At 50.7% G+C, this 23284-nt stretch overlaps 1 protein-coding gene across 5 annotated transcripts in view; it reads left to right on the top strand.

The window, feature by feature from the left end:
• Positions 1-23284, top strand: part of ZDHHC5 (zinc finger DHHC-type palmitoyltransferase 5) — a 40089-nt gene that overhangs the window by 8577 nt on the left and 8228 nt on the right. For 2 of the 5 annotated variants that reach the window (XM_008171680.4, XM_065591307.1), the window contains 3 exons: positions 3767-5186; positions 21827-21948; positions 22549-22706. In XM_008171680.4, coding sequence (XP_008169902.2) covers positions 5083-5186; positions 21827-21948; positions 22549-22706 — 384 coding nt within the window. In that variant the 5' untranslated portion in view covers positions 3767-5082. Of the gene's footprint in view, positions 1-1964; positions 2308-3766; positions 5187-21826; positions 21949-22548; positions 22707-23284 lie in introns of those variants that run through there. The other 3 variants (XM_065591308.1, XM_065591309.1, XM_065591311.1) reach the window with 3 other exon arrangements.

Raw genomic sequence — 23284 nt, 5'->3', positions numbered from 1 at the left:
ACTCTAGAAAAAATAATTTTAGGCCAAGATCAAGCATGGAAAATTTCAGCCTAAAATGATACTGTTCAGAGACATTAACATGTGAGTGAAAACAGGAAGTTCTAGGTGAAACCATTTACTACAAATAATCACCTGCAAGCAAACCTTGTAAATACAAAAGAGGCCTTTTTCCCTGAATCCACAAGTGATAGGGTGGGTTGGGTGAAGTTTAATTTATTAAAGTTTTATTTTGGGGTGTTTCTTCAAAGCAGGTATCAGAATACACAAAATGTTGGAAAGCCATTTGGGAGTTTTCCGGTTCCCGGCCAATGGGAAAGCCGGCTCTCTGGGCAGGGGCAGTTCACAGAGCTGCCTGGCCATGCCTCTGCCAGGAGCTGAGCGAGGGGGATATCATCGCTTCCCGGGAGCGCGGAGCCAGGAAGGGAACATGCGGGCCCCGCCAATCCCCCCCCCCCCCCCCAGCACCAGCTGGGATCCTGGCCGGGCTGCGAGCTGCTGCCTGCACACCCAGCACCAGCAGGGGTCCTGGGCCGCACCCGCCCCTTCCCCCAGCTTCCATGGTGCCCCCCTGCCCTCCCGGGCTGCCCTCTCCCAGCATCTGCGGGCCCACCCAGGCTGCTCTCCCTCCAGATTTAGTCAGGGGTATATAGAGTAGAAGTCATGGACAGGTAACGGGCTGTGAATTTTTGTTTACTGCCCATGACCTGTCCATGACTTTTACTAAAAATACCCGTGACTAAAATGTAGTCTTACTTATTACTGTTTAGTTTATCATTTTATTCCAAAACCACCTCTAATAACACCTCAATCTGGGACAGTTCCTCAGATTTGTCACTTAAAAAGATTGGCTCAGGTTTGGGAATCTCCCTCACATCCTCAGCCGTGAAGACGGGTGCAAAAAAAATTCCTTTAATTTCTCTGCAATGGCCTTATTGTCCTTGAGTGCTCTTTTAGCATCCCGATCATCCAGTGGCCCCACTGATTGTTTAGCTGGCTTCCTGCTTCTGATGTACTTAAACATTTTTTTGCTATTACTTTTGAGTCTTTGGCTAGCTGTTCTTCAAATTCTTTTTTGGTGTCCTAGTTATATTTTTACACTTCATTTGACAGAGTTTATGCTCCTTTCTATTTTCCTCACTAGGATTTAACTTCCACTTTTTAAAGGATGCCTTTTTGCCTCTCATTGCTTTTTTTACTTTGTTGTTTAGCCACTGGTGACACTTTTTGGTTCTCTTATTGTGTTTTTTAATTTGGGGTATACATTTAAGTTGAGTCTCTATTATGGGGTCTTTAAAAAGTTTCCATGTGACTTGCAGGGATTTCACTTTTAGCACGGTACCTTTTAATTTCTGTTTAACCTCCTCATTTTTGTATAGTTCCCCTTTCTGAAATTAAATGCTACAGTGTTGGGTTGCTGTGGTGTTTTCCCTGCCACAGGGATGTTAAATTTAATTATCTTATGGTCACTAATACCAAGCAGTCCAGCTACAGTCACCTCTTGGACCAGATCCTGTTGATTTAGGACTAAATCAAGAATTGTCACTCCTCTTGTGGGAGGACTAGCTACTCCAAGAAACAGACATTTAAGGTGTAAAGAAACTTTATCTCTGCATCCCATCCTGAGGTGTCGTACCCAGTCGATATGGGGATAGTTGAAATTCTTAAGTTTGGATGATGAATTTAAAAATGGAATAGTGTCAGTTATGTGACTATCTTCTTTATTTTAATAAAATTAGGCATTCAGATTCCAGTGGAAGGGAGAGGCTGACCTCCTGGGCTGGCCAGTGCATCTCTATTCAGAAATGGAAGAAATTTAACGGGCATTTCATGGGGTACAAAGGCAGAGGATGGTGAAAAGAGTGCAGTGTGGGGATTTAACTTCTCGAAATGAGTTGTAGATTTGCACTAACCAAGGGTAGACTGGATGGCTGAGGGGGTTGGGAATTGGGTACAGGGCCTTTCCTCTGTAAACTGCTGTTTTGGATGTGTTCTTGGGATAGTAGTTACAAAAAGCTCTTGCCCTATTTTTTATTATTTGTGTTAATGTAGCACCTAGGAGCCCTTATCATGGACCCAGAACCCCATTGTTCTAAGTGCCGTACGAACACAGAACAAAAAGATGGTCCCTATGCCAGAGTCTAAGTGTGCTGGTTATTTGGTGGCCTATCCCATGTAAACCGAGTTGAGATTTCTGCCTTAATATACTCTGGGATATTATAACCACATCACGCAAACCACCACTGTATTTGGCAAAACAACACAGACTATGGAATTGGTCATGGAGACAGAACTCCCCTCTCCTCCCCAGTAAGCTGATCTCCACAAGCATTCTACTTGTAATACTTGTACCATTGTGTTACAGGGAGTTAAACAGAAACTGCAATGATTACCAGTGGCAATGGAAATTAAGTAGTGAAATGTTGTGAAATCATTACAAATTGTTTCTCTAGCATGGTGCATGTGCACTGTTCTTTACAAAGAATAGAGTAAGTTGCGTTCCTTGCCTTGTAGGTCTGATAGTCTTGGAGTGATGAGATACAGGGCAGCAGTTCAGACAAGGGGTGGAGAGACTTGTGGGGAGGAAAACACAATGGGAAAGATTTCTCATAGAAATGGATTTTAAGGGGAGAGAGGGCTCCTGGCAAACAGGAAGAGTGAAACTGTTCAGGCATCTAAGAGGAAGTATAGTGGAAGACCCAAAGCTGAGGAGGAAGAGGTGATGAAAGGAGGAGTAACGAGAGAACATTGGGAGGAGCTATAATGAATAAGTGGGTGTAAGAAGAGGACAAAATTAGAATAGTGAGTAGGCATCTTGCAGATGAAAAGAGAGAGCTTGAATTTGATGAGGTGGAGAGAATGAGAAATAATGGAGGGATTTATGGTGGCCTAAAGGGGGAAAGGTGAGAGGTGGAAGAGAAGATGGTCCCAGAAATGGAGGTGAGAGATGAACGAGATGTGGTGAAAGGTGCAGGTGGTGGGGTTAGCGAGGAAAGGGCAGATCCTGGTAATATCAGAGAGGAAGAAACAGGACATAGAGGGAACAGGGGTGGGGTGTGGAGGGAAGAGTTGAAGATGCTGCTGTGGTGATGAGCTGGGGAAACTGTGACAGTGGAGTTGCCTGTGAGGATAGAAGAGGGAGGCAGTGGAGAAGGATTGGAAGGGAAGATGAAATGTTCAGTGTCGAGTGATTGGGTTGGATGAGAAAGTAGGAGCAGCTGGGGATGAGAGATTGGACAAAGCAGAACAGTGATTACTCTGTGCTGGGGAAAGGGGGATATGGGGCTATGCCAAAGACCTTAAAAACAAAATCAATTCCCAAAGTCTGATAGAACACTTATTTGTATGCATCTTTAAAATTTGCAGCCTTATTTAGTGGAATGTCCTCTCAGATGTGCTGGCTGTCCTGTTACAGTAAATAAGCATGTTAGCTGATTGTTAGTTAAGGCCATCAGTTACTGACTAAAAATAACAGTTTATCTCTCAGTGAGAGTTGTATATCATTATCCCAATTATGCAGATGTAGAAACTGAGTCTCAGATATGTTAAGTGACATGCCCAAACCTCTAGAGTGAGTCTGTGTCAGAGTTGGGTGAGAACTCAACATCTCTTGATCCCCAACCTGGTTCTAAGACCTCTAGACCATGTTTTCCTCTTCAAACTAATGCTTATACAGTACCTTGAAGATGCAGATTGCATTATTAATATTAAATATATGCTAAATGGTTATTTTTCCTGACTTGTTATTTTTTTTTCTTTTTTCTCCTAGATAAAGTGTGGAATTCCAGATGTCAAGTTTTAATTATTTTATGATTTTTTTAACAAATATGGATTGAGGAATGGTTTTATATGGGGGAGGGAGATGAAAATGGAGCAGCTTGGAACAGACTTAGATTCCCAGGCCATGGGTGAGAAGGGCCCAGTCAGCATTGTTTTAATTATCAGTTGCATTCTGGCGTTTTAACAGAATTGTCTGAAAACTTTCAAGTCTCACCTCACCTGCCCAGGATTTTGTGGAGACCATCACCACAGAAAGGATTTGAAATTCAATTTTGTTTATAAAAACCAAGTGGAAACTAGAGTTTTGGGTGTCATACAAAAGGGAACAAATAGGAAGAGGACGAAAACACACAAGCCAACTGACTTCACCCTCTAACCCCCCCTTTCAAAGAAAAGGATTTACAGCTCAACCTCGCACCAGCTGTTACCCAGCTTTAGCCGTCAAGAGAGAAATAAATAAAATTAAACAACCACCGCTAGCCAGCCTCAGATCCTGGTGAAATCAGGGAGTGTGTTTCTGCAACTGCCTCGGGTGAGGGGGAGGAGAGGGCCAAGCAGTGTGAGGAAGACAAGCACATTGTCTCAGGATAACCCTGTACACCTGAGCTGTGACTGGAGGGGACTGCTGGATACCAGGAACAGATTAAAAAGGAAAAGGAGAGGAGGCTTCCTTGGGATTTTGATATGGGTTTTTTCAAAGAAATCTAATGGCGGCCTGTTCCTGAGTTGGCCAACTTTCCCGGAGCACTCACCAGGGTGGAAAGGACTTCCTCAGCTTGGCTTCCCTCCATGTGCTGCAGAGTTCTGCAACTTCCATTTGCCACTTTCCCCACCCTAACTTATAAAATCTCGTTGCCTCCACTTTTGAAGCCAGCCTTTGCCACAAGCTGCTTGGGGAGGTGCTTCTGCACCTGTAGTTTGGCTGCTCGCAGCTGTCGTGTTCCAGCAGTAGTTTAAACTGGAATTCAGGTTCCCATTTTATTTTTTAAATCTCCTTCCATACATCCCCAAACTCTCAGGGAGCAGCGTGGACTCCCTTGGCTGTGTTCTTGGGCCTCTCCCTTCAGGAATCGGTGTGGATCCTTCCTCTGGATTATTTCCTCCTGCCTTCTGCTCCATTTGGAACACTCTCTAAGTGTATTTCAGGAAGTTGGGTAACTGCTTACCCCCACGACTTCTCCCTCCTGTCTTCTCCCTCTACCCCCCTCCTCCTTTCCGAAGGTCCCCTCCCCCTTTTCGTGTCCATTCTGACTCCAGTTGGGCCTGGGCTATGCTGCAGGGCGGATCCCCCACCAGAGCTCCAACATGCCAGCAGCATCTGGAAAGAGATTCAAACCCAGCAAATATGTCCCGGTCTCAGCTGCTGCCATCTTCCTAGTGGGAGCCACCACCCTCTTCTTTGCCTTCACGTGAGTTACAAATAGTTTGCCAGGTATGGGGAGCTGGGCCTGCTGACAAAGTGACTCAGGGCTATCTAAGACATCAAATTGGTCCCATACTCTACTATGACTGAGTGTGGAGGTCAAATCTGGGCAGGGGGAGAGGTGAGGTGACTTGATACAGGAGTTAATCTCTTGTCAGGAGCCTGCTGAAGAGATGGGAGGGGATGCTGCCTTTTCGAGTCTAAAGTCTGGGCTCTGCAATTGTGCTTTTTAGTGTCAGAGTGGCCCCCAACCAGCCCCACCACCTCAGCTGGATTCAGATACATTTTATTTGGCTTTTCCAATCAAGATGAAGTCAGAGGAAATGGCACACGCTGAATCCTGTCCAGTTGCCAGAGCAAGGTGCCTTGTAGCTGTCGAGCCACAATTCTCAGCTTCTTGCTGTCTTTGTACATTTGGAATAACACACAAGCCTTAGCCCAAGGATCATATTCCAAATCATCCCGTGTGTGAATAGTGGCCCCATGTGACCTCTGTATCTGTGATGAATCTGGAAGAGTTTTCATATATTGGGGATAACCAAAGCCACAGGCAGTTTGTTGGATCCAGGAAGGATGGTAGGAGTGTGTGTATAATAATTATTTAGAGAGTTAACAGAATTGACTTGGAAGATACAAGGGAAGGTCCAAGGAATAATGCCCTTTGACTCCCACACAGCCCCTCCCCATTTGGTTCACTCACTGCAGTTAATCTGAGATTTTACCCGAGTGTGGTCTGAGGGGTTCAGTATCTCTGGAATGGGACTTGATTTACCTGTGGGATTGGGGAATAACCATGCCAGGGGTTTATGAGTAAGGGTGGTGATAGATAATCATGGTGGATACTGGTAGGCATGGGAGAGCGTTGAGATATAATAGTGCTGGTTGATGTGACAGGGCTAGGGGATGCCTGTGCCAGGCAGTGATGTTATGGGAGAATCATGCCCCATGTTCACCCCTCAGCTGTGAGGGGCCTTGGATTGTGGTGGGCATCAATCTATTTTTTTTTGGTGGGGTAAGTTTTTCTGGGGTAGGGTTCTTTTTCATCCTCGTTTGGGGCAGAGCTGACTAAGTTCTGCAGACAGAGTAAGACCTCAAGGCCTGGGAAGGACTCCATTTATGTGAGGAGTTGCTGTTCCCATCTCATCCACCATTCTTGGAAGAGCGCCTTGATTCCAAGCTGTGAGAGTTAAAACTGAGTAGCTCAGGTGCCCTTGACCTTTAAGACTCTGCATATTATACACTGCATATAGGGTGTGGCTGTGGTTCTCCTAAATACTAGGGTATGCTGGAACCCCAGACCACGTGAATGAGAGAGTCTCTCTAATTCCATTCAGTAAAATAGCAGTACACATGTGACTCCTGAGGGATTAAAGCTGGCGCAGGGAGTGGGGAAGAGGGAATGATTGTGTGCTGGAGAGGCTCATTGTCAAAGCAATGAGATCTGGCCTCTTTGCTGAAGCCCCTGTACTATTCAAGCCACCCTTGGGTTTTCTCTCCAGTGCCTGGTGGTAACCACATGTGAGGGGTTCTGGGAGTGTTAGAATTATCCCAGTACTGTATTAGAAATATCCTGATTTTTTTATGTGAAGTGAAATCTTGCCAGTGTTAGGGCTTGGTCCCATTGTAGAGGGGAGGAGGAAAGCACATTGGGTGCTCAGATTCCCTCTTTTTTTTAGGGTGGACTTCTTAGTTCAGCTCCGTCTGGTTGGCCATCTGGCCCCATCTCTGGCTTTAATCTTGCTGAGACTTGAGAATGGCTCCTTCTCTCTTTCAATCTCTGTGGAGTGGGGGAAGTGATTGTGAAGCTTCAGCCACTGAGCAAAGATTAATCAGGTACTCAGGATAGACAGGGCTCAAACGTACCAAATATAGACTAGTCGAGACTGATGCAGAAGAGACATGTCCCTTTAGAACCTACCCAACTTCAGTGGAGACAACTGTCAATCAAGCTTTTCTTCCCCTCCCTGCCTGGGTGGATGCTGCCCTTCCTCTTTAGGGGTCTCTCCTCTTCCCAGTGCCTCTCAAACACTAGCTGCTCTGATGTCTGGACTTTGTGGAGCACATCTACCAGATGGAATGAGTGAGGAGCTGCAAAGCCTTGTTGCGATTACTTAAACACCTGCACTGTTGAGCAGGTTTGTTCAGGATGGAAATACTTAGGCAGAGTCATTTAATTGTAGGTCAGTTGAAGTTGTTTAACCTACTTTACAGCGTCGGATTAAAACTCAAAGCACCGCCAGACAGGAGCACAGCTCAGGAAGACCAAAACAGTACATTGCTAGTCAGATTATTGAGGGCTATGTTGTACTGTTTCCTTCAGCTCAGAGACAGAGTCTCCTCTGGATCCCTTTTTTTACACAGCTGCTTGAGTGGGAGGGGGTGGAAAGGAACATAAGGCTGCAAATCTGATTTTACTCTCACTTGATAACAATCCTTGAGATTGAATCATTGTCCTTGTATTTTCCCTCCTCTGTCACTTGTGAGCCGCCTGGTTTGTGGCTACAGACAGGTCCCCTCCCCTTCTGGTTTCCCTGGATAGTGACAGCAGCAATCAGGTGACACTGGAGCAAGCCTGGTATGTTTCTGCTCTCTCCACAGCCTGTGGTCAGGTGTGGGAGCAGCCTAATCCCAAACTGCCTCCAGTAGGATTGCTCACTAGGACTGTCTTGTTTATTGCAGGGTTGCTTACAAGGGCTGTGCTGCTGGCATTGGTCCTAAAGCGTTTGATTTGGAAAACAAAACACATAGTTACATGGAGTTAAACAAACAGAAGAGAGATGAGGAGAAAAAAGTAGGTTCCGTGTAAAGACTTGCAGGCCCCATGTTGGCCTGTGATAACATTGCTCAGCAATGGGGTGTGAGAATCGGACTGGTGCCTGGGTTTCTATTTACTCTGCCTGGATGGCTGTCTTTGGAAACGTCATAATTTTGTGGCCCATGTGGATCCTTCACTGCATCTTTCCAGCATGTAATCTGTGCTGCCCATTAGTCCATCTGAGACCTGACCTAGGATTTACGCGCCTAAGTCAAGAAGTCCATTTTAATGTATGGACTTAGTTAGGAGAGGCATCAAGTTACATAATATGGTTTAAACTAATTAGTGTTGTCGGCCACTATTGGGATCGAAGCTGAGAAAACAGCATTGACTTAAGTGAGAATAAAGAAGGAAGTGAGCTGTGTCCCCCATTCTTCTCTTGGAAGGAGGAAGAAGCTGTGAATTTGTATTGGGGTTTTCTCCTGAACATTTCCTATCATTTAGGACAGGGAAAGCCCTTTGGGGTCCATTTCTCTCCCCCTCTCCCTTCACACCCTTCCAGGCCTGCTCCCCTGAGTTTCAGGCCTTGGCTACACTTAAGAATTCACAGCTCTCTGGCAGCGCTGCAAGTACTCCACCTCTCCGAGGGGAATAGCGTGCAGCGCTGCGAGCGAGCGTGCAGCGCTGCGAGCGAGCGTGCAGCGCTGCGAGCGAGCGTGCAGCGCTGCGAGCGAGCGTGCAGCGCTGTACTCGCTGCGCTCGGGGGGTGGGGGCGTTTTCACACCTCTGAGCGCAGCAAGTTGCAGCGCTGTACAGCGCCAGTGTAGCCAAGGCCTCAGTAAATCTAGTTTTCACTGTCTTTCCCCTTTGAAGACAATTTGGCCATCTATATAATCTCACCTTTCACAGAGGTTTCTTAATGTACAGCTGCTGTTTGTCCCTTTGCTCAAATTCCTCCCAGAATTCCTAGCTGCCCTCTCTCTGGCTCCCTGATTAAGCAGCACAATTGCCCACTTCCCCAAACAAGCTGCCATCTCTTATGTTTTAGTCTGTACCAAAAAAAGCAACCAGTGGCTGCTAACCCCTCATTCCCTTTCCTCCTTCGCTCACCCCAATCCTTTTCCTTATGGGCATGCTGCAGACGGAAAAGCACCATCCAAATGCAAGGATGGGTTTGGATTTTCAGCTTGCTGTATAGTACTTGTAGTTTGAAAGCATCGGAAAGTCAGTACTTTTCAGGGTACCTATCTCAGGAGGTATGAAATGGAATATAGTCTTTTGCACTGATGGCTGCAGCTCTGTTTCAGTCAGGGGGATGGTGAAGGGGGTATGGATTCTCTGTCCTGCCTCTGGGGCCCCAGCCAAACCTGTGCCAGATCAGTAGTGATGGAAATTCATCTGCTCACAGCTATTTGGTTCCTATTTGAAATGAGTTGAAGAGTGTATGGGTTGCAGGGATGGCTATCGGCTCGTGTTCTTGTCTCTTTATTTACAATGAGCCTATTCCTGTGATACTTGAGTGCCTTACGTGTTCGTTAGAGTGAATATGCCCATCTCTTCACTTGGTTTATTGGAGGCATTTTGGTGGCATTATTTTGGGCAGGCTGGGTTGTTTTATAGTGGATCTTTTATTTTGTTCTGAGGTGCTGAGATTTATGGTCACTCTGATCTCTCTTGAGCTCTTTGAGCTTGCCTGATTACTGATAAGGCTCAGTCTCCGACAGTCACATGAGTCCATATCACAAAAACCGCTGGCATTGATTTTTCCATTTGTCAGTCTCAGCTGAGAATCCAAGGACTGAATGGGCCAAGGAAACCTAACTTCCCTTTCCATAGGAGGAAATGGGAGCTTGCACCTGCCCCATGAGGATGGGTGGGCAGTAGTGAAAGTAAAGCAGGAAGCGTGGAATACGACACAGTGATCAGATTTGCCTGGAATTGGGGTGGGCTGTGGTATAAGGCCTCCCAGTGGGCCTATCACAGGGAGTCTGAGCAGAGCATCCCAGCTGGATTGCACCCCTTGCAGTCATGATAAAATGCAACCACATGGAGCTGGAGGGTTATTTGCAATGAGGGTTTAGAGAGAAACTGGAAAGGCCAGTATATTCCCCCCCTTGACATTTCAGCCAGGTGAATGTGATAATGCCAGCAGCATCTACTCTTCCCTATACAGAGGGAAAGGTCAGAGTGCAGCACCAGAGTCAGACGTGTGTGTGTGTGGGGGGGGGTTGTTTCCTGTGAAGTAATTGTCTCCCCGGGGGAAGTGAAATAGCTACTAGAAGAGGAAGAGGAGGGGGTTTTGGGGGTGGGATTGAGCCTGTGCTGTAACTGCTATTTTTGGGGAGAGAGGAAAATCTGGCTGCATTAAAGAGCATGGTCTATGGTGGGGTGGGCAAACTTTTTGGCCCTAGGGCCACATCAGATACAGAAATTGTATGGAGGGCCAGGTAGGGAAGGCTGTGGGGAGGCTATGCCTCCCCAAACAGCGAGGTGTGGCCTGGCCCCCTATCCACCCCCCCGGAACCTCCACCCCCATCCAACCCCCCCTGCTCCCCACCCCTGACCGCCCCCGGGATCCCCGCCTCTATCCAATCTCCCCTGCTCCCCACCCCCTAACCACCCCTCCTGGGGTCCCCTATCCAACCCTCCCTGTTCTCCCCGCCCCACGTTACCTGTGGGGTGGGGGAAAGGGGGGCTCAGTCCTTTCCCTGTGCGTTTCCCCTGCTCGTCTGGCTGTTCTCCCTGGCCGTCGGGCAGGGCTCGCTCCCTGTCTGGGCTTGGCTGATGAGGATAGGGGCCAAGCACGCTGGGGGCGGAGGGGGACCCTGGCTTGCTCTGCCCCTGTCCCCGGCAGCAGGGCCCAGGCCCTTTGACCGCCCCCTGCAACTTCCGCCCCCACAGAACTCCCCCTGCTCTCCACCCCCTGACAGCGCCACCCTGGAGCACCAGGTCTGGTGGTGCTATAGCTGTGCCGCCCGGCCGGAGCTGCAGCCACGCTGCCCAGGCGCTGGGGGAACTGTGACTGTGAGGGAGGGAAGGGAGCAGAAGGGGAGGGGCCAGGGGCTAGACTCCACCCTGCTCACCGAGCTGCTGGGGGAATTGGGCTGCCTCCTCTGCAAGCCTGTCCTGACCCCGCTCCCTGGCAGGAGCTCGGGGGCCAGAGGGAAGGGTCCTGCGGGCCGGATGTGGTCCGCGAGCCGTAGTTTGTCCCCCTCTGGTCTATGGAGTAACTGGTTTCTCCAAGTGTGACTAGCAGAGAAACCATCTATGCCTCAGCTCCCAAGGTATGACTCAGTTTGCCTGGTAGGCTGGAACTGTTGAGTTTCCAAGCGCAGTGGAAGACAAGCCTCAACAGCTCCTCTGGAAATCAGTTGATTTCTCTCTAAACGTAAGAGCAAACCTCAGTTCCCTGGGATTCAGATGGTCACTGAGGCTGCTATGTGGAGAACACCACCTCCCCTGGTTTGGTGTAGGCTAAAGGAGCATGGAAACATTCACTGTCCTTGCTGCCTCTCCTTGGGCATGTTGTAACTCCGTGTGGGAAGTCCAGTCTAGCTAGGAGCATGAAAGACAGGGCAATGCATTCCTGCCTATCTTCAAATAATGAGGCTTCCTTCCAGCATCAGCCTGGGCCTCTGCTCTGCGAGGAGCAAAGGGAACCTGCCTGGGACTTTCTTATCTCTGGTGCTTGGAGGGTGGATCCTGGCACTGTTGCCCTTGAGGAAATCTCACTGTGCTGGGAAGCTGTGTGTAGGAATCCTGGCACTAGTATCTGATATGCGAATCTTTGTTTGCTTGGAGGGTGAAGGCTGGAACAATTAGCTAGTAGGATCTACACATCAAAGGCTTCACTTTCCTGGAAGAGTGGATTCCACACACCCAGAGCACTTAGAGCAGGGATCTGCACGCAGTCTGCCAGGGTAAGCCCCCTGCTAGGCCGGGCCGGTTTGTTTACCTGCCACATCCGCAGGTGCCGCCGATCGCTCCCACTGGCTGCGGTTCACTGTTCCAGGCCAATGGAGGCTGCCAGAAGCGGTGCAGGCCGAGGGATATGCTGGCTGCCGCTTCCCGCAGCCCCCATTGGCCTGGAACGGCAAACCACGGCCAGTGGGAGCTGCGATCGGTTGAACCTGCGGACGCGGCAGTTAAACAAACCGGCCCGGCCCACCAGGGGGCTTACCCTGGCGGGCTGTGTGCCAAAGGCTGCCGATCCCTGACTTAGAGGCTGGTAATGTGAATCCTGATACTAGGGGCTTGTCTATACTTACGCGCTGGTTCGGCGGCAGGCAATCGAACTTCTGGGTTCGATTTATCGCGTCTTCTCTGGATGCGATAAATCGAACTCAGAAGTGCTCCCCGTCGACTCCGGTAATCCTGCTCGCCGCGAGGAGTACGCGGAGTCGACGGGGGAGCCTGCCTGCCGGGTCTGGACCGCGGTAAGTTCGAACTAAGGTACGTCGACTTCACCTACGTTATTCGCGTAGCTGAAGTTGTGTATCTTAGTTCGATTTGGGGGTTTAGTGTAGACCAAGCCTAGCACACTGATGTGCAGGTTCCACAACATAAAGGCTGGGCATGTGAATGCTGCCATTAGTGCACTGCCCATGGGTGGCATGAAGGTGTGACTTGTGTTGTTAGTGTGCTGTGCTTGGGAGCTGGAAGTACAAGTCTTGCTGTGGCTGGAGTCAGGAACACTAATCCCCGGGGGTGTGGATCCTACAGATCTGGAAGAGAATTTTTTTTTCCTTGTGGAATCTGGGCATCTCTGAGCTTTGGCTCAGTTCCTAAACTCCTGCTCTGAAATCCCAGACTGGAATGGCTTTGAATCCCCAACCTGCCGTTCTGGGTATAAAGTTCACTGTGTACTGAATGGTCTTGGTTTGGCAGCTTGCCTGCCTGGTGGGCTATAACTAGACCTGATATGGTGGGTGTAGACTTTCCCCAGGGCAGATAGGGGAGATTGGGGAGCTGGTGCTATGCAATCGCTTTTGTTTTCTGTTAACTACGTGGAGAAGAATGTGTTGTGGAGACTCTGAACACCCAAAACACTCTTGGAATGGAATAAAGATTCCCCACTAAAGTACTTGTTGTGGGCACTCCAGACCTCATTCCGAGTTGGGGAGGAGGATAAACTGTTGGAGTTAATCCCGCTGCTCCCTTTGCAGTTGGAGACTTGTTCCATCAGAACTGTTATGATTCTGATACACTGGGATCATGATTGGGGCTGAAATCTGCTTTTGTTTTCTCACCCAGCTCATTCTTGAGTGTCCGTTACTGTCTCTTAGAAACTTGACTGCTTCTTCCTGAAATGTCCAGGGGAAGGAGTCCACTTTCCTCCCTGCTTGGGTTTGAATTTGTCCTCTGTACTGGAATCCCCAATGTGGGGTTCTGCCATTCATTCCCCTCAGGAAAAGTACATCTCCCTGCTGGAAGACTGGTTACTTGCTTTGTTGGCATTGCAAGGGAGAGAGGAGATAGCGTGAAAGGTGCAACTTTCCTATTAGAAGGTGAAGTTCCTCTGGCCCAGACACACACCTGCAGCTGTGCATGGCCTCTACTAGCTTGCAAAGGTCCATCTTTCTACATTCTTAGTTGGGTTTTGGTTTTTTTTGGCTCATTCACTACTTGGGATTTCTCATGCAAAGTGAGGTAACTAGGACCTAGTGACAAAGGCTCAATGGGTCTCCCTGACTGTTCCCCTTCCCTCTCACCCCGAAAACTTCAGTAGGGCTTTACTTTTACTTTCTTGAAGGGAAGAGAATCTTGCTCTTGGAGAGGGGGGAGCCATTCCAAAATTATAAGTGTGCCCCCCCCCCCATCAGTCCTACTAGGCTCTCCCTTTCCTCCTCCAGTTAACAACCACATTTTCCTCTTCAGTTCCCTCCCCACAAGTTGCTGCCCTCCCAAAGCACCTCTCCTCCACTTCCTTTCCTGTTCAGCAGAGGGAAGGGCTAGGGAGTTAGGCAAAATTCCAACAATAGCTAATAGTCACTCTGAGCTGTAAAATCAAGGGTTCAAGGTCAGGGATTGGGGGTGACTCAGCTCTGCAGGGCCAGCTACTACTCAGCAACTCCCTGTGGTAGGAGGGAGGAGAGGAAGCTGCCGTGAATGTGGGGGCTGCCTGGTAGGGAGGGAACCAAACTTACTCCCCGCCTTGTGAGCAGAGAGGGGACCAGCCCATCTCCTCCCCTGGACTCACCTGCATGGACCTGCTAGGGAGCTGAGGTCTCAACCCCTCCCTAGACTGCCAGGAGCTGAGTGGGTTCAGAGCTCTGGCCCTCCGGAGTGGAGAAAGTGGGAGTGGTTCCCACAATCGCTGACCTTGAAGCCCTGACCTCACAGCTGAGCGAGTACATTGCTGCTATTGGAGTCTTGCCCAACTCCCTATCTCTCTTGCTGCACCATGCTATGCACCACCAGGGGCTTCACAGCTCCATGTGGCTGCAGGCAGTCCAGAAACTAATCAACTGATGGCAACTCAGTGAGTGACTCCTTCAGTGCTTATAGCTTGGCTGTTTGCAGTCTCTCTTCAGCTGCCTTGTGGGTGGTCTTGAAGGAGTGAAGTTCAGCTGTTTTTGCAATGTCCTTGGGTATAGATAGGTATATGAGGTCCTGCATTCCAGCCAACTTCTGCCCCATGTGCTGTCCCTGTTGTATCTTTCCTGGCTGATTAATAGAGTCACCTCACCTCTGCCAGTGGCCCCAGATCAAGAGATACTTTCTTCTCTCTCTGGCAGTGAGGAGCAGAGGAAGATGCTCTGCCCTTTTGGGAGCCCTATGAGTGTCTTATCTGTTTGCAAAAACACTAGCAAAGTGAAGTGTCATTCCACCAATCCCTTGAATGGCTTTTCTAACCATTCCGCACTCCCTCCTGGGCCAATGTCACGCAGTTCAGCTCACAAGGAGCGTTTGAGTGGCGGGAAATGGGCAGTTATTACAGAGGCTAAGTTTCACTGTTCACAGTTGTGGGTCCTGTGATATGGCATGTGGATTTTCCATTATGATGACATTTGGAATTGCAGTCTAATGGCAGCATGGCTCAGAGTTCAGGTCCTGAGCTCCCCTTGCTGGCAGGGACTGGACACCAGAAGAAAGGTGGAATGAGCACCTCGAGTCGCTGAGCGATTCCCAGGCCAGCTTTTGTGGGGAGAGGATACAAACCATATACAGATATATTGCTAAACCCAAAGTACAGGCTCATTGGTATGCTGTAGATTCACAGGTGTCTTGGCTCTCCTTGCTAGCCAGGCTAGTTCAGCTCTTGCCCTGCAGGAATGCTTGGCAGATGTTACCAATGAGGAGTATTGGAGTCACCTGTAATCCTAGGAAAACTGTAGCCTTGCCTAGTGGATGGGGTGGTTAGTATGAGGGGTCTCTCCCTCCTTCTCAGTCCAGGGTATGGCTTCATTGCACAGTTAACATGGGTGCTTGGCACCTGGGTCTGGGCACGAGGTTAGCATAGCCTAAGGGTTTCCCCACAGCAAAGCCCTATCCACATTATTGTGTCCTCACTGTTTCGGCACTTGCCCGTGTGTGTGTGTGTGTGTGTGTGTGTGTGAACATATCCCATGGCTCTGTGTGCGGAGATGCTCTAGGATTTTTTCCTAGTCAGTTGTCAATTGAAAGAGAACTTGTCTGTCCTTTGGGAGGAATTATGGGGAGACTATGGAGGATTATCAGCACTCAAGTGAGTTAGCCTGTGTCTTCATTGCAAAGTGGGCAGGTTCCAGCCCAAGTTAAAGTGGGGCCTGGGTTCTAACTCCCCCCACCCCAGGTAAGATAACTAGGCTTAAACCACCTCCCAGTTTGGGGTTTTTCTGTGTGGATTGTAAGGGGTCTTGGGCTAGAGTCTGAGTTAACTGTGCAGAGAAGAGATACATACCCTTACTGATGTGACATATTCTGAGATAGCGAGCCAGGTTCAGCGTCATGGTGTCGCTTTTGCCCTCGCCTTTCCCTAAGGAAAGCCCCCTGTGTTGGGTGTGATTTCAGAGGGGCTTCCACCTGTACAAACTGCACTTTTATTTATCCTATGCTGTGATCCCTCAGCAGCAGCATGTGTACCGTGGGGACCATGAGGCTCAATTGCCAAGTGTAACCCTCCCATAGCAGGTTTCAGAGTAGCAGCCATGTTAGTCTGTATCTGCAAAAAGAACAGGAGGACTTGTGGCACCTTAGAGACTAACAAATTTATTAGAGCATACAGCCCACTTCTTCGGTTTCTTCCCCCCTTGCTCAGACGGTGTATGTTTGGTTCCTGACCTGATTCACACAGGTCTTTGTAGGCAGCCACTGTAGAGAACATAAAGTGGCAGAAGTGGTCTTTAAAGCCCTTAAAGTGGAGGGACTTCCCCCTTCCTCAGTGAGTCGTGGGCTGCTGGATTTCTCTGCACCACCCCTTATCTGACACGGTCTGCCTTCTAGGGACTCCAGGGTCAGGCCTCTGCTGAGGTGGATTTAGGATGACCAGACAGCAAGTGTGAAAAATCGGGACGGGGGTGGGGTGGGGGGGGGGGGTAATAGGAGCTTATATAAGAAAAAGACCCCAAAATCGGGACTGTCCCTATAAAATCAGGACATCTGGTCACCCTAGGTGGATTGTAGAGTCAGTCCCTCCCCATTTGCTTGGCCAGCCCAGTCAGTGCACCTGGTGTGGTACAATCCGTAAAGGAAAACACAGTCTGTGCCCTAAGAAGCTGTCGGGTTACCCTGAACAGATGAGCCGGTTCTAGGTATTGCTTCAGGAGAGGGGGAGGAATGGCCGGGTGCCCAGGGTGCCAGTGAGATGAAGATCACTTTTGAGAGTGGATTGACACTGAAAGCTGCAAGGTTTAAGGAGGAATTTGTCCAAAAAAAAGGGGTGGTGGTTAGGTGCCCAGGAAACAGCTCCACGTATAAGGGGCAGCTTGGATGCACTGAGGAAGGAAGGCGGCTTGGGCAGGAGCTGAGCAGTGCAGAGCTTTGAAGGGGAAGGCAGTGAGGGGGGAGTCAGGGAGGATTTGGGGGTTGATGTGGTCTGAGCTGTGGCAGAAGGGAGGATTTTTAGCCACCCCAGGAAGGGTGTCCTTCAAAAGCCTGGTGGTGTTGCTCCTTGTCTGCCTGCTCTTTGCAAGGCTTTTCCCATGCAGCGTGCCCCCTGGCTGGCTTCTGGAGTGCAGCTTCGTGTGCCATTCAGAATCACTGTGCAGGGAATCCCCCTGCCAGGAGCGGAAAGGATTGAAAGCCACCCCCTCTACCCCACACACTGGTATAAAATTACTAAAACCTGGGTAGACTCAGGGATGCTGTAAGGCTGCTTGGGCACTCGCGGCAGTCACAGGCAAACCAAGCTTGATGCTGCTCGTCAGGCACAGAATGAACGTGCTGGGGCGGGGGTGGGGGCGTGACACGCCAGGCTGCCTCAGTTTCACTTCACACAGCCTGCGTAGTACATTGTTCCCAGTCTCTGGCTTGTGCTTTCTGTGGCTAGTGGCTGTTCAGGTGGGAAGGAACCTAGGTTATGGCTCATTGCAAGAGGGGCTTGTTGGAGCAGAAATTGCTGTCTGTAGCACCTCTGCTATCCAAGGACTTTGCAAGTATTAGTGGATTTAGCCTTCTCCCCGCCCCCGCCTCTCTGTGTGAGAGACTGATGGGGAAACCCAGAAGGGAAGTGATTTGCCCAAGATCACTTAGCAGGTCTGTGGCAGAGTGTGGGACAATACCCAGGAGCAGGGCTCAAGCCATGCCAGAATGCTCCAGTACACGGTTTCAGCACCTTTTTTAGCAGCTGGAATGGCATTCCAGTACTTCTGCTAGTCCTGGTCCAGGTGACTCCTTTCCCTCCTGGGTTACAAAGCATCCTTTGAGCCTGTTCAGTCAGTGAGAGAGTCACCACTTCCCCCACCCAGGCCAAACAGGGTGTGTGAGAAAGTGAGAGCCTGCCTGGTGGTGGAGTATTTTGGGAGGGACACTGACCTGGATGCAGGCTCCCTTCCCATGCCCTGCCAGGAGAGAGTGAGGGGAATTAATTGAGTTAATTATCAGGTGGGACATGAGCAAGCCTGCCCCAACACCGCCTCCAGCTGGGTGGGGCCACCAGCACCTTCCTACCTACCTGCTCTCTGGCCATCTCTCCTTTCTCCCCACGCCCTTGTCTCCCTGCCCTTCTTTCATCTCTCTCTCTCCCACTGCTTGAAGCTGCATGCCAGGGCAGGTGTGTGCAGCGGCTCCTCCCTTGGCTTCCAGGACAGGCACATATTGTTTACCTCTCCCTTGCCTCTCAGCACATGGCTCCTCTTCCTCCCAGTCCCATCCAGGCCTCACTCCGCCTGCTGGTAGCTCCCCGCCCTGCCAGGCACTCCCAGAACAGGCACCACTAACAGAGCGGGTGTGCAGGGACAGCACAGGCAGTGGCAGTGCTTGCTTCCCCCAGCAGTGTCTAACTCTAGCCCTGGGGTGATGAGAGACTCTTCAATCTGTGGCCTGTCCAGCCATAGTCCCTCTGCTGAGACTACTAATGGGGAGGATTGAGTAAGTGCTGGTGACTTTGGGATGGAAACATCTGTCCACTGAGAAATGTACCAAGGCCCTTCCCAGTTCCCCTTGCACAAGCAGTACAAATGGCTGTGACGGTTCTGACTGCTTCAGCGGCATGATGGGAAACAAAAGTGGGATAGGAGTAACTCACTATGAACCACTGGATTGGAACTGATGCCCTAGAGCAGACAGACACTGTCCAGTTCTCCAGTTCCCCGAGCCCTCCCCTCTTCCCCGCAGCCTGCCGCCTAGCCTTTCCCTCCCCCGGCATCACTGGACTGCTTGCCTCTTGCTAGGCCTAGTCTGTAGGTGTTGGCTTTTGAACATACTCTTCCCCTGGCCCATCTCACACTTTGTTTAGCAGTCCCAGAGCCAGGGTTCATATAGCACACGTGGCTGCTGTTGCCCCACCCCTGCCCTCCATTGGAGATTGTCTGTGGTCCCACTGACCTGCAGGTGAGAGGATGGTTAAAGTGGGCTTTTCTGTCCTAGCTGTCCCTTTAAAGGGAATGTTAAATGATCCTGCCTGGCAGCGAAGGAGGGGCCGGAAGTGGAACAATAAGCAGTGGGGCAGGCCATCCCTACCCAATATAGTGTGTGCCCTACAACTGCTGCCCCAGACTCTGAGGCTACCATAGATTACCCCAGTCATGCCATATGTCATCCTGTTCAGCCGGCCATGTGCTCTCTTCTCTGTCTCTGTGCTCCTGCTGCCTAAATCCCTCTGCATGTATTGCAGACTGCTCTGAGTCGGGGATGGGGGGAGAGGGACAGATGCTGCCCTAGATCTGTGAGATTAAACTCCCAGCAGCAAAGCAGATTAGGGTATTACACCGGCGCCTTCAAGGGGGAAGCCCACTGTCTCCTGAGCCCAAGCTCCTCCAGGAGGGACGGTGATTCCCCTACCAGTGTGTACCATTTCTGACACCACTCTCAGCATCCCTCCAAACCCTCCTGGGATTCTGGAGGAGCTGTTAGCCAGCCAGCCAAATACCCAGGGGTGTGTGTGTGTGTGTGAATGAATGAATGGGGGGGCTCTCTCTAGAATGAGGGGCACTTGAGCCCTGTCTCCGCCATGGCACACCTCGGCCTCCCACAGCATGAGAGTTTTCCAGAGCTGGAGAGTGGGTGGTGGCATATTTCTAAGGGATGTCACACCAGCAACATCACTTGCACCACAGTACGCAATCCTACTCTGTAGTGACTCCTGCTCTTCCAGTCATGCCTTCTACTTTGCCAATGCACCTCAGTCTGGCTCCTACCCTTTCTGTCCTACCCCACCCTCATCAGCTCTGCCAGTCCATCTGCATCCCGGCCTTCAGCACTGAAATGCACCTCAAGGTTTATAGGAGCCCTTTGCTGTATGGGGTCTGGTTAATTCCAGTGGGTCTGGGCATCGTGCTGGGGATTCTATAAATAAGGTTGGAACTCCCTTATCACTGTCTACCCTATTTTGACCTCCACCCAAACAGGCTTAGCAATAGCAGAGTATTAGCCATTGTGGATCTCAGACCCATCACCCATGACTGAGCTAGATTTTATTATGTGTATTACAGTAGCACATAAAGGCCCTGGCTACTTCCCTTTGTCCCCCAGAGGGCACTGGGGAGTAGACAATGAACTTCTTTGACCCCCCCCCCTCCATCCCAGCACAAGGCAGAGTTTGGGGAGCCTTAACTGACTGTCCCAGCATTCAGACATAGGGCTGTCTTTTTCACTTGGACATTCTGCTTGGGTTCTTTCTGCTCAATAGCTGCTTTCCCCACTCTAACCTGGGCTCCCTGCACATGTTGTGGGGGACATATTTTTCTCTTGCAAGCTCTCTGTGTGTGGAGCTGCTGGTCAGACTGGCTTGTCCTGTTTCTCTCCCTCGCTGGCTAGTTTACCTTAATGAGTTGGGTTAGTCCTGCTTTTGGTTTGTCCAGGGCTCTGTCTGCCTTGGGTAATTTTGCAGGCCCTATTCCCGTAGTGTCTCAGCACCTTATACCCCATGTACCCTCATACGCCGTGTGAGGCAGGACAGTGCTGCTATTCCCATTGTACAGAGGGGGAACTGAGGCACAGAGAGGCCATGCAACTTGCACAAGGTTACACAGGGAGTCTGTGGCAGAGCAGGGACTTGAACCCAGCTCTCCTAAGTCTTGGGCTGGAGCCCTAACCGCTGGGCCATCCTTCCTTGAGCACAGACTGGGGGCATGGTTAGATCCCACACAGCAGGATGGAACCATCATTTAACTGCTGGGGCATGACCATCTTGTCCTCCAACATGGCTGAATTTGGAGGGGACATTTGTGATGGGATGGAAGGGGAGGACTGTTCTTCACTCTCCCCTTCCAGTGGATTTTCCAAGCTGGTCAGAGGGGCCCAGCAGAATGCTTCCCATATGTGCCCACTGCTAATCACTTTCCTTCCTGGACTCTCTGGGTTCCCCATGCCCAGCAGCTACTGTTCAGAGTGTGGAGGGAATGTGCTGCATTTCAAAGTCAGCTACAGGAGGGTAGGGAGAGGTTATGGGAATGAGTTTCTATACCAGCAAGCTCAAGCAAGAGCTGGTGCTCAGTGGAACAAGGTTAGGATCTAGCCAGGGGACCTGTGGCCCAGAAGACAGTCCAGTACTGTTGGGCATTGTTTCTGCTGGAGGGCCCAAGTGCCCCCTCTGTCCCAGAGGAGGGACGCAATCAGTTCTGTGTACCCTAGTGCTGCTTGGCTATTTGGCATACCCCTGTCCTACTGAGAAGGCTGCAGGCGAGTTTCCAAGTGCACTATTGTCCTGGTTGGCTCTTCTGGAGAGAACCAAGGGGAGTGGCCTGTTGTGGGAGGAGAAGGGTTAACGGCTGTGTGTTGGAAATTCTTTGGCTCCTGTGCAGTGTGGTTCCTAAGCTCCCCTGGGGAGTATGAATCCCCTCCTCCAATGTTTGTCCAGTGGGAAATATGACCCACCTGTCAGGGGTGGAATGTGGCCTTCCACTTTGGGACACCGCACAGCACAGCAGGGACGGCTTGTCCAGTGCCCAGCACGTCCATCCACTCGCTCTATCCTCTGCCCAGCTGCTGCCCTACTGAGCTCTGCAGCAAGGAGCAGCAGCAGGGGAAAGGGTATTAAAGGCTTCTCTTTCTGCCTTCATACACAGGCTTGAAGGCAGGACTCTGTCCTCACCCCTTTCCAGTTCACAGCTCCAAACAGCATTGCCTGGAGTCCCTCCTTGGCTAGATGAGTCTGAAGGGCTTCCCTTGGGATTGCAGAATGCAGTTATTAGGCTAAATTTGGGAAGGGCTGGGGGCATCCTATCTAGCGTCCAATTAGGTCATGGGTCGAGGTGATTTTTCATTGTCTCATCTCTTGTGTCTGTGTGCAGGTGCCCAGGGCTCAGCCTGTACATCTCTCCGATCATCCCCATCTACAATGTTGTTGTCTTCCTCTTCGTGCTGGCCAACTTCAGCATGGCCACCTTCATGGACCCGGGCATATTCCCACGAGGTGAGAGCTGTTCCCGTCTCACTGCAGTCCAGGAAGTGTCTTGTCAGGAGCCAACTCTTTCCATGCTCTGCTGATGACGGGACAGGGGCTGATACCCCAGATCTCTAGCTTCAGGGCATAAGGCTGGCCACAGAGCTGAGGAAAGAACCTCTTTGCCCTGGTCATATGGTATTGTGCTGGGACATGCATTGTGAGGGTTTTCCTTTTTCTGTCATGTCTGGTATTGGCCTCTGTTGGAGCCAGCATTCTGGATCAGATGGACCAATGGCCAAAACAGATATAAATCCTGTATTCCTGGATCAGGTCCCCGAGCCTCCCATGGTCAGCAGACATCTGAGAGGCCAAGGCCTAGGAGACCCTCCCAATAGATGGTTCAATATTTGGGGTCCTCTAGACGGCCCCCGTGCCTGCTCAGAATGCAGACTTGGGGATTTTCCTGTTAGGGGGCGGCTGAGGTGTCCAGTGCAACAGCATCGGGACAGCAAAGACTGGGGTTCTCAGAAGCTCTCTCAAGTCTTGGGGGCAGATAGCAGCTGGGTTTGGCCTGTGACTTCCCAGTGCTCTGACTTATTGTTCTGCTGGGCATTTCCCCTCCCTCAGCAGAGGAAGATGAGGACAAGGAGGATGACTTCAGGGCCCCACTCTACAAGACAGTGGAGATCAAGGGCATCCAGGTGCGCATGAAATGGTGTGCGACGTGCCGCTTCTACCGGCCCCCGCGCTGCTCCCACTGCAGCGTCTGTGACAACTGTGTGGAGGTGAGGAACCGCCGGCAGGGCAGGGTGCAGGCTGGACTGCAGTGATCTGAGCTACTGTGCCCGCAGCACCCTATGTATTGCACAGCTCCGCATGCCAGTGGTGGTCCTGTGTTGTGCTTGGCTGCAGGACATGGAGGATGGGTCTGTCTGAGTGGCACTCTAGTTGCCCTATGGCTTATGGGGTGAGGACCCTAGAGGACAAGGGCATATTGTGCTCTGCTTCCCTGTGGCAGGTGGGTGGGAGAGCCCTCTGCTCTGATCACCATGAGGGTGAGAAGTTCTGACAGTGAGGGTCCTACACTTTGATACCAGGTAGATGGTCCTGCTCTGTGCTCTCCCTGGAGGGTGAGGAACCATGGGAAGGGGTGGGGTGGCAGGGCGGTCCTGTGCTCCGCTCTCCCTGTGGGGGGAGGAACTGTGGGGTGGGGTGGCAGGGCAGTCCTGTGCTCTGCTCTCCGTGCAGGGTGGGGTGGCAGGGGGCCTGTGTTCTGCTTGCCCCATGGTGCAGGTTGGCTAGTGCCTGTAGCCCTGTGCTGTTGAACAGAAGCCTCTGACTGTTTTCTGCTCTTCCCTTGTAA

Source organism: Chrysemys picta, chromosome 4 (assembly GCF_011386835.1).
Source record: "Chrysemys picta bellii isolate R12L10 chromosome 4, ASM1138683v2, whole genome shotgun sequence".
Lineage (NCBI taxonomy): Eukaryota > Metazoa > Chordata > Testudines > Emydidae > Chrysemys > Chrysemys picta.
The sequence above is the reverse complement of the archived record's forward strand: the minus strand, read 5'-3'. Positions and strand labels throughout refer to the sequence as shown.